At 42.6% G+C, this 16,887-nt stretch overlaps 1 protein-coding gene across 1 annotated transcript in view; it reads left to right on the forward strand.

Moving 5' to 3' along the window:
• Positions 1-16,887, forward strand: part of LOC119729658 (mucin-2-like) — a 32,974-nt gene that overhangs the window by 13,614 nt on the left and 2,473 nt on the right. The window contains exons 4-16 of the mRNA XM_038202363.1: positions 890-1,107; positions 1,415-1,619; positions 2,983-3,141; positions 4,187-4,411; positions 6,685-6,750; positions 6,832-7,256; positions 8,206-8,219; positions 8,686-8,819; positions 8,974-9,777; positions 12,226-12,480; positions 13,425-13,679; positions 15,022-15,264; positions 15,709-15,957. Coding sequence (XP_038058291.1) covers positions 890-1,107; positions 1,415-1,619; positions 2,983-3,141; positions 4,187-4,411; positions 6,685-6,750; positions 6,832-7,256; positions 8,206-8,219; positions 8,686-8,819; positions 8,974-9,777; positions 12,226-12,480; positions 13,425-13,679; positions 15,022-15,264; positions 15,709-15,957 — 3,252 coding nt within the window. The remainder of the gene's footprint in view (positions 1-889; positions 1,108-1,414; positions 1,620-2,982; positions 3,142-4,186; positions 4,412-6,684; positions 6,751-6,831; positions 7,257-8,205; positions 8,220-8,685; positions 8,820-8,973; positions 9,778-12,225; positions 12,481-13,424; positions 13,680-15,021; positions 15,265-15,708; positions 15,958-16,887) is intronic.

Below are 16,887 nucleotides of genomic sequence, written 5' to 3' on the forward strand. Positions count from 1 at the left end.
TTTTCAACTTGTTCAAAGCAAAGGTTTAAAAGTCAAATCATTGACAATAATGCAAAGTAACATTGTAAGTTCTTAAAACAATGCCCAAAAATCATCGAGGCAACTGCATCAACTTCAAATGCAAGTTTTGTACTGCTATAACGCATGTTATATAATCGACATACAGATACTTGTCATTTGATTGGTGGAACTCACATCAAGTGTCATTCGTTTTCCGAACGCGCCGTGAAAACTGAACTTTCGCATATACGTCGTGTACACAGAGCAGAATTGCCATTCGTACATATGAATAATTAATTAGCCATAATTCCAAAACCCTTTGGTCATGAAATTTCTTGGGTATGTTTAGGAAGAGTTGCTTTATGCATGTACTGAGTTTCAAGTTTTTTGTCACTCGATGGCCGAGATCTTGGGGCGGGGGACGGAATCCGCCCCCCCCCCCCCGGCTGAGAGATGGTCAAAATAGCCCGGCCGACAAGCGGTGATACAATTCTCCACATTTTCCAAATATGAGCATTTTTTTTTCAATGGGCCAATCAGGCCGAGCTTGAAAGACAGGAGTGTTGAAAGACAGAAGCCAAGATGGCGGCTCATGGCTTTGTGCAGTAATTGGAGAAAATGATGGCCAAACGCTTTGTGCCGCCGATCTCTTTGTGTCAACCCCTCGTGCCGCCCAGAGCTTAGACAAGTTGTAAGCAATCCCTGACGATGTAAATGACCTATATCTTGTGCATGTAGAGGCATGCGGGGGTTATTGACCTAGAAACACATGTGGTGATAACATTCTCCACGTGGCCACTGGCGTGTGATTTTTTTGTTGCTAAGCTGCTCCCAGGGTTACGGTTAAACGAGTTTTGAGAGTACATCCTCTTTTTGTTTTATACGACAGGTGAGTTTGATGAAGCGACGAAGGCGTTGATGAACATGCCTCGATGTGGTTTGCCAGACGTCAATGACGATGACATGATGGACGCAAAGAGGAAGAAACGCTACGTGCTGTATCACAGAAAATGGTCCAACACGGACTTGACCTTTCGCATCGACTCTGTGACACCCGATATACCCAACCAATCAGATGTCGAAAACACTTTAGCCAGTGCCCTTCAAGTAAGTACAAGTGACCAGCCAAATTTTCCGATTAAATGTTTATATTTGCAGTGAAAAATAGGTACAAAAGCAAACAATTTTGTTTGCAAAAGACCTACAACAAGAACTACCCAAAAGTAACATCTTTGTAAGCATTTGTTTAACATGCCTTATATGGGTCTTGACTCTCTTTCCACTCAAAACAAAATAATAACAAATAAATAAAGATATAAAAAAAACATTTGAGGTCCAAAAACGGGTTTGCCCTTTGTTCTTCTTTTAACATCTGTGTACTTTCTGACAATTTGCTGTCATTTTTACCTCTAAGGTTTGGTCTGCCGTGACGTGCCTGACGTTTACCGAAGTTTTTGGAGACACACCTTCCGACATCATAATCAACTTCTTCAGTGGGGACCATGGTGATGGCTATCCGTTTGACGGGCCATCCGGTGTTCTTGCTCATGCCTTTTATCCGGTACATGGCGGTGCGCATTTCGATGAAAATGAGACCTGGACCATCAATTCTTACTCTGGTAACCTGCTGAGAATGTTTTCAATCGAAATTCTCATATAAAAACCTTCTTTGCATGCATGCATGTTCTGAACCGAATGAATGGCTCAATGCTTTTATTTTACGTTTTCCTTTTCGCGCTCAAATGCACCGTTTTGAACGAAATACTTTTATTACTGATATGATATAGATTTTCCCAGTTACTTTCACACGTGTGATATTCAGATTCAACGGACAATTCTTAAATTACGTTCGAAAACGTCGTTGGGCTCCATTCTTAATGCAGATTTCGATTTTACACTAATAGATTTCATATTTGATCCAGTCATGGGCGTCGCCCAGATTTTTTTCCGGGGGGGGAGGCAAAGCAAATTTTCCCCAAAATTCCTGAACTTTTTCATTATATTCTCAATTTATCATTTTCCGAGTGTGAGCAGGGGAGCATTTGCCCTACCCCCCATCAAATTAACAGCAATATGGCTTCGCATTTCTGTTTCTTTTTTCTTCTTTTTATTTTCATTTTTCCTTGTTTTTTCGTTTTCCGGGGGGGGGGGGGCTGGGGGAAATAATAATTTGCGAATCTAACATTCCGATTCGTCCAAGTTTCGGGAAATTTGTCTAAATGAATAAAGAAAACAAGATTGGCAATTATTTGATAAAATTTGCTCAGTCATTTAAAAAATTGAATTAATACCAAACGTTTCCACTTGGGCCGTTAATGAAACGGAATGACCGAAGCATTTAAGTGAATGATATTTCTACGCCGATCTCAATTCCATATCTCTCAATGGCATTTATATGATAAAAGTGTTAAAGTACTTGAAAAACCAATGGATACCCTGCCAGGTTACACAGGCGAACGGGATGTGACACCCCTCCCTCGGGCAAAGACATTCAACGACGGATCCGTGGGGGGGGGGGGGGCGCCAACGGGGGTCATGGCCCCCCAAATGCGAACCCAATTTTTTTTAAGACGACGTCGCAAAAAAAAGTAGCCACTGCGTACACCACAATCTTTTGCCAAAAACAATTGATTAAAGTGGTCAGAATTTGCCTCAGATCGCACCAATGAGCATCTAGATTTCAAAAATTGTCCGCGGCCCACAGTAGGCCCCGGACCCCACGCCGTTAATGTTTGATTCATTTTTTTTGGCCCCCCCCCCCAAAAAAAATTATGTGTTCTGGATCTTCCTTTGAAGACATTGAGAACCAAAAATAACAAATGTTGTACCTAAGTTGTCTTAAAGTTTATTTGGACCTTGGGATTTTTTAGTGTCTCCACAACTTCTTTTGGTACCCACAGATCCCATCTGATAACCCGGTCTTCCGACCGCAAAAAGTCCATTGAAAATAGTTACATTAACATCGGTCTCTCCCTGATACAGGCATTAACCTGTTCCAGGTAGCAGTGCACGAGTTTGGCCATAACCTGGGTCTGAGACACACCAACATTACGGATGCAGTGATGTACCCTTTCTATAATGGGTATGATCCAAACTTCAGTCTTCACCAAGACGACATCTCCGGCATTCAGGCTTTATACGGTCAGTTGTTTTAATGGACCAGTTGGTATCAGATTTCTGCGATTAAAAAACACCATGGCTATTCAAACAATTCGTCACCGTTTTCACGAAGGGACTGGCATGGGGATTTTGAAGAAAAACCGTTTTTGAGATCATCGCAAGAGAAGTTTCTCCTTTTTCAAAATTGCAAAAACTACTACTTTGCAACGACATTATACAATAAGGAAACCTTCCCATAATTCTTTGATAGGTAAACTTTTAATCCAGTAATTAGAATTAACACAGTGGTTATTTATCCAAAATTAATTAGTAAAGATGCCCATCCCTTCGTAAAAACGAAAATCGCAGTTTTCCACATTTACGCCCTTCGTGTGTTAAATTTGCTTTTCCATAGGGAAGCGGCGCGCGTGTTTACGCGCACAGCTGATAATGTAACAAAGATGCCCGTCCCATTCGTAAAAACGAAAATCTCAGTTGACCTACTTTTACGCTTTTCCGTGCAATATGTTTTGTACGTGTTCAAGGGGCAGGCATATGTTCGCGTCTCTTCGTGAAAACGCAAAATGCAAATGTAATTAATGATTAATCAAGTACTATGTTGTAAAGCAAAATAGTGAAAAAATTCGAAATCGAAAAAATGGTCAATTTTGACACGCCCGTCCCTACGTAAAAATGTTGACGAATTTTGCAGAAAGCGATATTTTAAACATAAAATCATGAGTATAAGCCTATTTTGTAAGCTGAAAAAAATAATACCTCGTTTACATCGAATTTACATGTACTTCGTTCTCTCATTTCTACATTTTGATGTAAAGTATAAAATGCCGCACTCAACAACCGTCAACTCGTTTGTTTACCAAATGATGCGCCGTTTTAGCACGATGACACCTCTTAACAACGTGATTTTTTTTTCAAACTTCAAAACGCACAAAACGGTCGGAAAAACCTTTAAAAAAATCTTCCTGTCACTATCTACGTATCAACACTGAGGGTAGATAAAGAATGACATTTATGGAATCTACTAGAATGCATTCAAATGTGAGGCTTCTTTCATTTTTGTTCCCAGGACTGATCAAAACCACTCCTAATTCAACGACCGTTCCTGAACTAACCACCAGTCGTGAAACAACCACCAATTCAGGACCAACTACCACTCCAGAATCAGCCACCACTCCGGAACCAACCACCACTCTGGAACCAACCACCACTCCGGAACCAACCACCACTCCGGAACCAACCACCACTCCGGAACCAACCACCATTCTGGAACCAACAACCATAGATGGGATGGGTTAGTGATCATTTCATGTTACAATATGTGTTGAATTTTTAAAGCGTGTATGTTGTTCATATCGGAACCACACAGCACAAATATATTGGACTGATTAAATTTAACATTCAATTCAATTGAATAAAATACATACAAGCCAGGTGACAGGGGCGGTGGAACGCTTTTAAAACTCGGGGGGGGCACCAAAAAGGGGCACTTGCTTATAAAAAGGGGCACTTTCCGTCGGTGTAAAAATGGAGGAAAAGAATATGGTCCCGTTCATTTCGCTATAAACCTATATGACGAGGAACAAATTATGAATACGTTGTCAATCTTGCTCTGTGTGTTTCTTATACCTAGTTTTTAGAGAGAAACTTTCCATCTTGAGAGGAGGCACAAATTGAATGTTGCGAGCAGGCAATACATGTCCTTTCTAATGCGAGGACACACAAGGGCATGATTAGCCTGTCGCACACGATCTGCTAATTATTAGCAAATAGTAATTCGTGGCCATTTTGTGGTTTTCTGCATTGGTATGTTCACCTGGCAGGGGCGACGGAACCGGAGAGGGGGCGGGGGGGGGGGGGGCACTCCGCCACCCCTAGATTTTCCCAGGCCAACACAGTTTTAAAATGGCGGCCATCTTGAAAAATTTTTTTTTTTAAAGTATAAATAAAAAGACCCTCTTCCTCCTTTTTTTCGAAAACCAGGACGAAAAACATTTTTTTATTATTCGGCCTAAGGAAGCAATGCCATGCATCGGCAGCCGTACACCCACAAAATAAACAACAATTCCAAGTTTCTTTCATAGGAATGCCCGAAAGCCATTTAAAAGACACGGGCATATTCAGAGAGACGGATATACAAAACAATACGCTGAATAACATTATGAAACTTACACACCAATATGTTATTGGAAACTGCATGCAAGCTAATGTAGGGGCGAACTTGCAGTGGTAGAGAGCATCTATACAGTCGTTTTCCTAGTTCCGGATAGCAAACATCATTCAGGCTGCTTTCGGCTCAACTACGTACTTCACGAATTTAAGTGACATTGATTAAAAAGTTCAACTTGGAGTGGCCCATCTCTAGTGACGATGGTGGGTTGGGCGGTCTCAGTTTAGGTGGGGTGTGGCTCAGGAGTACAATGAGTGAACCACAAACGAGAGCAAAGGGGACCAGTAAAGTTTCCTGTGGGATGATTCTTGCATGGGTGCAACCATCCTCCGCGTCCTGGCTCTGACGACCTGAAGTTCAAGCTCCTTTTGGGCTATTCCGTATTTGGTATAGATTAATTTGCTTTGATGCAGTCGTTATAGCGCTTTTTAGGGCATCCAAGATTTCTCTGGCCCAGCGAAAGAATTCCACAGAGAAGTTAAAGTAGCATGCACAACTCATCCATGTGAATCACGTATATAATTAGTCCATTGAAGCTGTGCTTTTAATTAATCAGACAAAAAAAAAGGAGACAATGGTCAGACTGTTTTTGGGTAGAATAATGGAAAACCATTTATTGTAAGGCTACAAGGCCGGACCAAATTGAATTAAGAAATTCTACAAGGCCAAACCACATTGACAAGAATCTATGTTCTAACTGAGAAACAAAAGAGAATCCTCATAAACACTGAATTCAACATTAAAAAGTTAAATGAAAGAGCCAAAACTATTACATCATTTGTGTGATTATTTTTTTTTAATAAGACAAAAGGGAGGTAAGTGGGAAAAAATTGTTGAAGTCTGTGCTGCAAAGTCTTGATTCTGAATGGAGCTGATCTCCTTTGCCCACGAATTGCTCCATGCGGAATTGTCCGTTTTCATGACTCATTAGAGGGGGTTAAGAGCCACTCGTCAAACACTAACATGTTCTCTTGGCTTTTGTCCTCGCGTGAGTAAAGAGCAACCAACCAACCATTATAACATGTCCCTTACTTGTGTCCTCATGTGAGTAAAGAGCCACTAATCAAACACTAACACGCCGTCTGCTGTCCTGCCTTTGCATGAGTAGTACTTTCATTTTCACTTTCCTAACTGGGATGCCTTTGATGGCTATCATGGCCTGTCAATCATAACGAGTTTTTATAGGGTTCAATCAGAATTTTCCTCCAAGGTCTTTACATCAACAAAATCATGTTTTCAAGATATTGTACTTACTGGAAAATGTATTCTTTCACGGGTTCACTAACGTGTGTTATAAACAAATTTATCATGATTAAGGCAATGTCACACTGTACATTAATATTTCGTACTTTATTTTTTTTCTTCTATCAATTCTACTACGGAACCAAACATCACAGTGACTACAATACCAACCACAAAAGTGACTACAGAACCAACCACCACAGTGACTACAGAACCAACCACCACAGGCACTACAGAACCAACCACCTTAGGGACTACAGAACCAACCACCACAGTGACTACAGAACAAACCACCACAGCGACTACAGAACCAACCACCACAGTGACTTCAGAACCAACCACCGCAGTGACTACCGAACCGACAACCGCAGTGACTACAGAACCAACCACCACGGTAACTTCAGAACCAACCACCACATTGACCACAGAAACGACCACCGCAGTGACTACCGAATCGACCACCGTAGTGACTTCAGAACCAACCACCACAGTGACTTCAGAACCAACCACCACAGTGACTACAGAACCGACCACCGCAGTGACTACCGAATCGACCACTGCAGTGACTACAGAACCAACCACCACAGTGACTTCAGAACCAACCACCACATTGACTACCGAACCGACAACTGCAGTGACTACCGAACCAACCACCACAGTAACTTCAGAACCAACCACCACATTGACCACTCAACCGACCATCGCAGTGACTACCGAATCGACCACCGTAGTGACTACAGAACCAACCACCACAGAGACTTCAGAACCAACCACCACATTGACTACAGAACCGACCACCGCAGTGACTACCGAATCGACCACCGTAGTGACTACAGAACCAACCACCACATTGACTACAGAACCGACCACCGCAGTGACTACCGAATCGACCACCGTAGTGACTACAGAACCAACCACCACAGTGACTTCAGAACCAACCACCACAGTGACTACCGAACCGACCACCGCAGTGACTACAGAACCAACCACCACAGTGACTACAGAACCAACCACCACAGTAACTTCAGAACCGACCACCACATTGACCACAGAACCGACCACCGCAGTGACTACCGAATCGACCACCGCAGTGACTACAGAACCAACCACCACAGTGACTTCAGAACCAACCACCACATTGACTACAGAACCGACCACCGCAGTGACTACCGAATCGACTACCGTAGTGACTACAGAACCAACCACCACAGCGACTACAGAACCAACCACCACATTGACTACAGAACCAACCACCACAGTAACTTCAGAACCAACCACCACATTGACCACAGAACCGACCACCACATTGACTACCGAACCGACAACTGCAGTGACTACAGAACCAACCACCACAGTAACTTCAGAACCAACCACCACATTGACCACTCAACCGACCACCGCAGTGACTACCGAATCGACCACCGTAGTGACTACAGAACCAACCACCACAGAGACTTCAGAACCAACCACCACATTGACTACAGAACCGACCACCGCAGTGACTACCGAATCGACCACCGTAGTGACTACAGAACCAACCACCACAGTGACTTCAGAACCAACCACCACAGTGACTACCGAACCGACAACCGCAGTGACTACAGAACCAACCACCACAGTGACTACAGAACCAACCACCACAGTAACTTCAGAACCAACCACCACATTGACCACAGAACCGACCACCGCAGTGACTACCGAATCGACCACCGCAGTGACTACAGAACCAACCACCACAGTGACTTCAGAACCAACCACCACATTGACTACAGAACCGACCACCGCAGTGACTACCGAATCGACTACCGTAGTGACTACAGAACCAACCACCACAGCGACTACAGAACCAACCACCACATTGACTACAGAACCGACCACCGCAGTGACTACTGAATCGACCACCGTAGTGACTACAGAACCAACCACCACAGTGACTTCAGAACCAACCACCACAGTGACTACCGAACCGACAACCGCAGTGACTACAGAACCGACAACCGCAGTGACTACAGAACCAACCACCACAGTAACTTCAGAACCAACCACCACATTGACCACAGAACCGACCACCGCAGTGACTACAGAACCAACCACCACAGTGACTACAGAACCAACCACCACAGTAACTTCAGAACCAACCACCACATTGACCACAGAACCAACCACCACATTGACCACAGAATCGACCACCGCAGTGACTACAGAACCAACCACCACCGTGACTTCAGAACCAACCACCACATTGACTACAGAACCGACCACCGCAGTGACTACCGAATCGACCACCGCAGTGACTACAGAACCAACCACCACAGTGACTTCAGAACCAACCACCACATTGACTACAGAACCGACCACCGCAGTGACTACCAAATCGACCACCGTAGTGACTACAGAACCAACCACCACAGTGACTTCAGAACCAACCACCACATTGACTATAGAACCGACCACCGCAGTGACTACCGAATCGACCACCGCAGTGACTACAGAACCAACCACCACAGTGACTTCAGAATCAACTACACCATTGACTACAGAACCAACCACCACAGTAACTTTAGAACCAACCACCACATTGACCACAGAACCAACCACCACATTGACTATAGAACCGACCACCGCAGTAACTACCGAATCGACCACCGTAGTGACTACAGAACCAACCACCACAGTGACTTCAGAACCAACCACCACATTGACTATAGAACCGACCACCGCAGTAACTACCGAATCGACCACCGTAGTGACTACAGAACCAACCACGACAGTGACTTCAGAACCAACCACCACATTGACTACAGAACCGACCACCGCAGTGACTACCGAATCGACCACCGCAGTGACTATAGAACCAACCACCACAGTGACTTCAGAACCAACCACCACATTGACTACAGAACCGACCACTGCACTGACTACCGAATCGACCACTTCATTGACTTCAGAACCAACCATCACATTGTCTACAGAACCAACCACCACGGTGACTACCGAATCGACCACCGCAGTGACTACAAAACCAACCACCTCGGGGACTTCAGAACCAACCACCACATTGACTACAGAACCGACCACCGCAGTGACTACCGAATCGACCACCGCAGTGACTACAGAACCAACTACTTCAGGGACTACAGAACCAACTACTTCAGGGACTACAGAACCAACCACCACAGTGACCAAAGAACGAACCACCACAATGACTACGGAACCAACCACCACTGCGACAACTACCTGCCAATGCGGTAAGAGATTTATTCACGTGCTATTTTATATGTTGTAAATTCGTCATTTTGTTAGGTGTGAGTTGTCAAAGGTACATGTAGTTTTCCAATAGCAGCAGTTATGAGTGTATGTTGGTGTAATTGCTTGACATGGAATTTTAGATACATCAATTATTTAAACCTCTAATCTCGTTTTTTTTTTCCCTTAACGTTTATTGATTTATCTGACCTGGACACTACTTCTATGGGCATGTGTGGATGAAATGTATGCTGTCCAGTGATCATGATTGACGTGCATTTCATCTACTGATTTAAAGATCAGAAACAATATTCTTACCAAAAATGTCGACGAAATCAGGGAAAACAAAAAGTTTCACTCCATTTAGGTCAAAGCTGTCGAATGTTGAATGTGAATATGCAGAGACAGACGTTGAATTATTGGAGTGCTTTGGAAACTATATGTGACTGAATACAATTACGTACTGCAGGATTAAGATATCAGTGTTCACAACACAGCCACGTGTGATAAACTCTTGAAACTTGTGCTTATTTCAACATCAACCCAGACTGGTCGAATGTACACTCCAAATTAATGGGGAGACATGATTAATGGGCCAAGAACACCAAGTCTTCAGAAAAAGAGAGAATAATAATTAATTAACACCTCAACTGTTCGATGTCCTTCTTAACTTATTCACTCCAAAGCTATGCACCAATAAAGAATACAGAATCAAATATAAGATACACAATCAAGAATAAATAACTTGCCCCTCCAATATAATGAAATACACAAGAGGTTCCCTATTTTCCTTCAGCCAGCTTTGGCAATACGACACCGAAGTAGACACAATATTCCCTGCACTTAAGACTATACCCAAGATAAGGGGCAAAGAAAGTTCAACGATAACAAACCACCTAATCAGATGTCACACACCACCTCGTACAAAGGCAATCTGTGGGGTACTCAGGTAGTCATCAATATCACTACAGTGTGGGGATCGACAAGGATTAATGAGAGGGCAGCACCACAAGAGTGCTATAACCAGCCAAGCTCTCACTCAACCTGTCAACCAAAATACCCGCTCGCACAAACCAGTACAAGAATCAAGGCCCCTCTGGCGGGGGTTCCCAATGTACAAAAGTATAGCCCCTCACACTCAATCGTAGGGTAAGCATGAAGTCATAACAAAAGTACGTCTACTCACCACGGCTCGCTCTCTGGAACTCCCGAGTGATTACAAGCTGGCCCAGCTTCTTGGAATAAGACTTCCGATGCACGCAAGCTGCATGCGGCTGCCTAGCTATGCTTTTGGGTACCAGCCTATTACTGTTTTTTGGACTATTCTATTTTGGAATGTTCTATTTCTGAAACAGGTAACCCTTGTCGCGCCACAAAGCCTCCTGACAGCCTTGACGTCCTCGTCTAGATAAGCTGATTTAATTAAACCAAGCAACATGTTACCACATTCTACATAAAATCTTATATAACTTTAAAACTTTGCTTAAAAATAAAGTAGGTTGCCCGGGAGGTCATCTGCACCTCCGCGCTAAAAGTGGTACATACAAAATAATGAAGGTAAACTGTTAAATGAAAAGGATATAAAAATATAAATATAAAAAAGTACCAGAAAATATAATGATACACAGTATATAAGGACACACTTTGACTGAGGTTTCATCGGTTTTGCAAAATCACAGAAATGCACAAGATTCGTCATAGAACTAGAAATAATCAGCACAAATCACAGAGTTCAAAGATATATGTTACGTTAGTCTATCTCTAAAGTTTTGTCTGATTTCGTGGGTGAATAGAGCATGACAAAAATAGACTGACTAATTATTAGGAGAAATCTGATAATTTCAACAAAACTGTTTACAGAAAATGCCAAATTATTTGAACAAGAGCTTTGACTCAAATTCGAGTCAGTGTATTTTTGTTTAATATATTTTTCTTGCGTACCTGCAATTCATGAGATGGAAATTGGTCAATTCATGAGATGTGAATACTTTCAGATGTATGTCCAAACTTATTAATTGATTCCTACTTTAACACCTCAAATTTCGGTATACTAAGAGAGAAAGACATGGACTTGACCAAAGTCTTAACCTCTAATTCATTTGGTTTGGAATTTGGCAACAGTGGCTTTCAAGTTAATTTGATGAATAGATGTGATCGGATCCCAAGCAGTAAAGACCGAAGACATCTTTTCACTCTTTCATTTTATGCAATTGAAAGAGAATAATGAGCTCTTCATCTTGCCATACCAAAGAATTTGACACTCAAAACGTGGACATTAAATGGGCAGAAAACTGTGGATGTCCTTTGTGCAAGATATGTTTGAGGGCCTGTAACTCAAACGTAGCTATTGCAATTTCCAACTTATTTCAATAAGCATGGTCTAGTGGCGTGTTGTCTTATTGTTGTCAACTTTGAAATTGATTGATACTGATCCATTGTTCTTTACGAAGCGACACCAATTGTGCATGTGCCAACGGTGAGTTCCAAGTGTGCAGATGTTGGTGCATCTACAGCCTCTGTAACTTGGCCTGTCGTAACTGCCACCAATGCTGCGGGTGGAAGCACTTCATGCAGTGATTCTGGAGATGGAGCCGGTGTGACAACCACTGGTGGAACCTTTGGAGTAGGATCGCACACAGTCACGTGCACTGTAACTAATTCTTGTAGTTGTACAGGCTCCATTAGCTTCACGTTTGCTGTAGCAGGTATTGAACATGTCTGGAACCATTAAGTCTGCCACATTGTGTGTAAAACTTGATCCCGTATATCATCTGTCACAAAATTTGGCAGCATTATTATCCAAGACATTCGGATGCTGCCACCGTATGAAAGCTTAGTTGGTTGTGTGCCAGCTCAGTAGTAATGACGTTTTGCCTGCAGCACTTTTCAAAACTAGGATATAAAATCCCAATCAAAGAGCTTTCTTTTAGTACAAGAATCATTCAAATCACTCATGTACCTTTCAAGTTACGGACATTTGAACACAAACGCCGTTCTAAAGTTCTTTCCATGGATCACAAAAAAGAGAAGTGTTATTTCAGCAAAAGGAAAACATTTCACATGCATCTCTATGAGAATTGTTTTGGTTTTGCTGAAAGAACACTTATTCATATCAAACAATTCTTACAATAACAATAGGTGTTGGGCTGAGGCCCAACACCTAATAATGATAAACCATTCTTATCAAGCGCATTTTACACGGGGTCCCAATGCGCTGAACAATTAACAGAGAAAACACTAACATTATATATAATTTGCAGTGAACAGATGGGTTTTAAGATTAGCTGATTTATTATGGTACTAAAAGCAAGCTTAATGACTAGCCTTTTATATCCTAGATTTTGAAAGTGCCACAGACAAGACTTCATTCAAAAATTGGTCCCGCCATTTGGGTTTCGTTGTTTTTTTTACTCACCCTGTAGATTGATGACTTCTGACCGGTGCCACTTGAACAAAGACATTGACAACTTGGAAGACTGTCATCATAGGGCTTGGTAGTTCAGTTGGTAGAACACCGGTGCAACATTCCAGAGGCCACAGAGGCCACATGCCATAAGGAAATCCTTATAAAGTCTTTTCTTTCAACCTTACATGTATTAATTTTTGAAAGTTATTTGATATTAGCCATTTGATATTGTGTATGACACAGCTTCCCCATCTCTGACTGTGCCCACGGTGGGTCCGCAGTGTACCGATGAAGGCTCTGCTACAATAACTGTGACTTGGGCCGCTGTGACTGCCACCGATGCTGTGGGTGCAAGCTTCACTTGTACTGATTCTGGAGACGGAACTGGCGTGACGACTACTGGTGGAATTTTTGGAGCAGGATCGCACACAATCACGTGCAGCGTTACCAATTCCGATGGATGCCCAGGCTCAAAAAGCTTCACATTTGTTGTATCAGGTATCAGACATTATATTTTGTAGTTGCAGTATATTTTTGTTCATGCATAGTCCATGGAAGGTTTTGCCTCTGACAGGATATTCAATCTGAAGCAAATGTGGAAACCCTGTTTTTAATGTTTATCAGAACTGAACACTGATAGACATCCTGGGATCATTAATAAAACAGTTCCGTTAAGAGCTGACCGTTTGATTATGGTATTAAATGCCTCAGTTATGATGGCATTATACTCAGACTCACAGGTTTGAATCTATGCTACAGTCACTTGAAACTTTTCATTCATTCCAATTATTCCATATTCATAACTGTGCCGGATACCGATGATTGGGCAAACTGGTGACATCAATTTGTACATGGGACACACTCCCATGATTTTGAACACTTATGAGTGATCAAAATACACTAACCACTGGCACCACAGAGTGCACAGACCCAAGATATAGCTGGGTACAGAGCCGTACCTACAAGTTACATGCATGTACCTGTAAACCAAAACAAGTGGTTGTAGGCCATATCCATGTCCATCAATAAGACATAAACGTTACATTTAAGTTGCATTTCCACTGATATAAACTTCAGTCAGAAACCTAGCCCCAGGAGACTTACGAGCGCTATTGCAACTGTACAATATTAAGAACATCAACAAGAATTATAAGTGAAAAAAATGTCTCTTAACCAAGAGAAAGGGGGAAATGGCTGCCTGAACCCGACAAAAACTTGCCAATCGTTCGTAATTATTTTAGATAGTAAAAGAGCAAACAAGACATGGTGGGTTAAGGGGATGGTGGAGGGAAAAATGTAATGCACAAAATGAAATCTGATCATGCTGTCTCAATGACTGTGACAAAAGTGAGCACAGCCCACTTACAGCCCAACTCGGGCCAGCACTTCACTAAGCAACATAAGACAAAACAAAGTTTTTGGTTCAAAGTTGGTCTTTACATTTGCATATTGAAACTCTCACTGGCATACCAAATTATGGTTATGGAGTGCAGCTGTGCAAGGCTGGGGAACTGAGTGAGGTGATCCAGTTAATTAGGTCAAAGACATGGCAACACGCCAAATCGCTGGCATGCGTTTTTGTATGTATATGAAACTAGGGCAACGAGCAAAATGAATTCATATACAAACAAACATGAACTCGCTGAGTATAAAGCATATTATCATACACTGTTGATAAAATGATTTATAACAGTGTGCTGATTGACATCTTAATAACCAGACTCACTCTGACATCTGTTAAATCAACTTAAACTGTAAAACTCACAAAAACTACCGCTGCCTTTAGGGATATAAGAAGATCACATCTCACCTCTTTTGGTATTTTTTTTTCTCCCAATAGCGTCACCATCAATTTCAGTGCCCGTGGGCCCTGTCCTCTGCACCGATCAGGCGACAGCTACCGTGACATGGAGTTCGGTAACTGCCACCAACACCGATAGTCAAACCATTCAGTGTACATCAGGTGCATTGCCTGTGTTTCTGGTTGGAGGTACCTTCCCGGTAGGAAGTCACACCGTAACCTGCACAGTGACAAATAACGGTGGTTGCATGGCATCAAAAAGCTTTGCTGTTGGTGTTGCAGGTGAGACTTACATGTCCGTCCTCATCTTAGTCTGTTGGGAATAGGGGTGCCTCATCCTTGCTCTTCAATCCAAGCAAAGCGTGCGGCAGGCAGCAAAGCCGCCTACCCATGGAAGCAGGCGAGGCGAAACCTTGTAGAAAAAAAAATTGTCCTCAACTGAAAACTGTTGGTCCAACTAGACCGGAAAGCCTTTGAAGGAACCCTACTCCACAACCTAGCATGCCATTCAGTTGTAGCCACAAAACTCACAGCGGAGTTAACCATAAGTACCTGTACTACACTATGTTACATTGTATTTATTCCCAGATGAGTCCACAGAATCATGCAGTGTTGGGCGGTACAGGAAGTAACAGCCAAGACAGTTTTGGGATGGAACAATCTAGCTAATGGATTAAACTCCATCCAGATCTGCATTACGAGTATTTGGGGTTTTTTTGTCCGCAGCATCTCCATCGCTAACAGTGCCCAATGTGGACGACCAGTGCACTGATTTCGGCGTAGCTAATGCCACTGTGAGCTGGCCTGCAGTATCTGACACCAACCTGGGTGGACAAGCCATCTCATGCAGTGAAGGAGGAGTTGCAGTGCCTCCCAGTGGCGGTATCGCCTTTTCTGTCGGTTTTCACACCGTGACCTGTCAGGTCACCATCAATGGTTGTGAAGATTCGAAAAGCTTCTCGTTCACTGTCCGACGTAAGTAAGAAATCACATTCAAGTTTTGTGTGGAGTGGGTTCGAGTCCAGCCTGGGGATTTGGTGTGTGTGCCGTTGGGCAAGGCGCTTTTCTCGCACATTGATTTTCTCCATCCATGAGTAAATGGGCACCTGTGAGGGCAGAGATATATTCTACTTGATTTTAGCTGCCGTGCGTCAAAATGGGAACTTTGAGCTGTATGCTCCTGAGGCAGCTGGGATGGTCTTGTGAGCTCCTGAGGGAGCTGGGATGGTCTTTGGAATATTTTAGTGGCCCAATGAGCAGGGGTAATAATGACGTAGCGCCTTGAGCACCAATACAGGTGGATATGTGCGCTTTATACACATTACTATTATGAGGGTTACAGCTCCGTCTGGTAACATTGTCCCATCTTTTCAACCCTCTATATGAAAGTACCCCTTCAACAATGAAATAGAAGATCAAGGAAACTTAACGCACTGTCGGCACCAAACACCTGTGCTCAGTCACATTCATTTTTGAAGAATCTTCCGGTTTGTGCGTAATCAAATGCAAATCGGTTAATCCTATTTTGTGTCTCAGAGCTGTTGTAGCGATAGCCACTCGTGCTGTGTAAATTTAACATGTATCCAAGTTGTTCATTCTTCTGTGTCGTCCATTTGTAATCTTTATCATTGTCAAGTATTTGTTCACACTTTTGTTGACCGGTTGAACATTTTTGATTTTCTATGCTCTTGGTTAAGTGGGTACCAGCGAAAAGCGTGTTGATTTAATAAAATGTTTGGATGTTATGCAGTGATTCATAGTTATAAAATATGATACAGTCATCGCGGTACTTCTCCAAAATGATACAATATTTTCACTGATTTAGTTTTATCACTTGATAAGTATAAGTTGTAATGTTAATGATTCTTGAAAAAGTAGCCTTTAATGAATCAATTTGGTGGTTTG

This window comes from Patiria miniata, unplaced genomic scaffold, assembly GCF_015706575.1.
Source record: "Patiria miniata isolate m_02_andy unplaced genomic scaffold, ASM1570657v1 HiC_scaffold_1, whole genome shotgun sequence".
NCBI classification, from domain to species: domain Eukaryota; kingdom Metazoa; phylum Echinodermata; class Asteroidea; order Valvatida; family Asterinidae; genus Patiria; species Patiria miniata.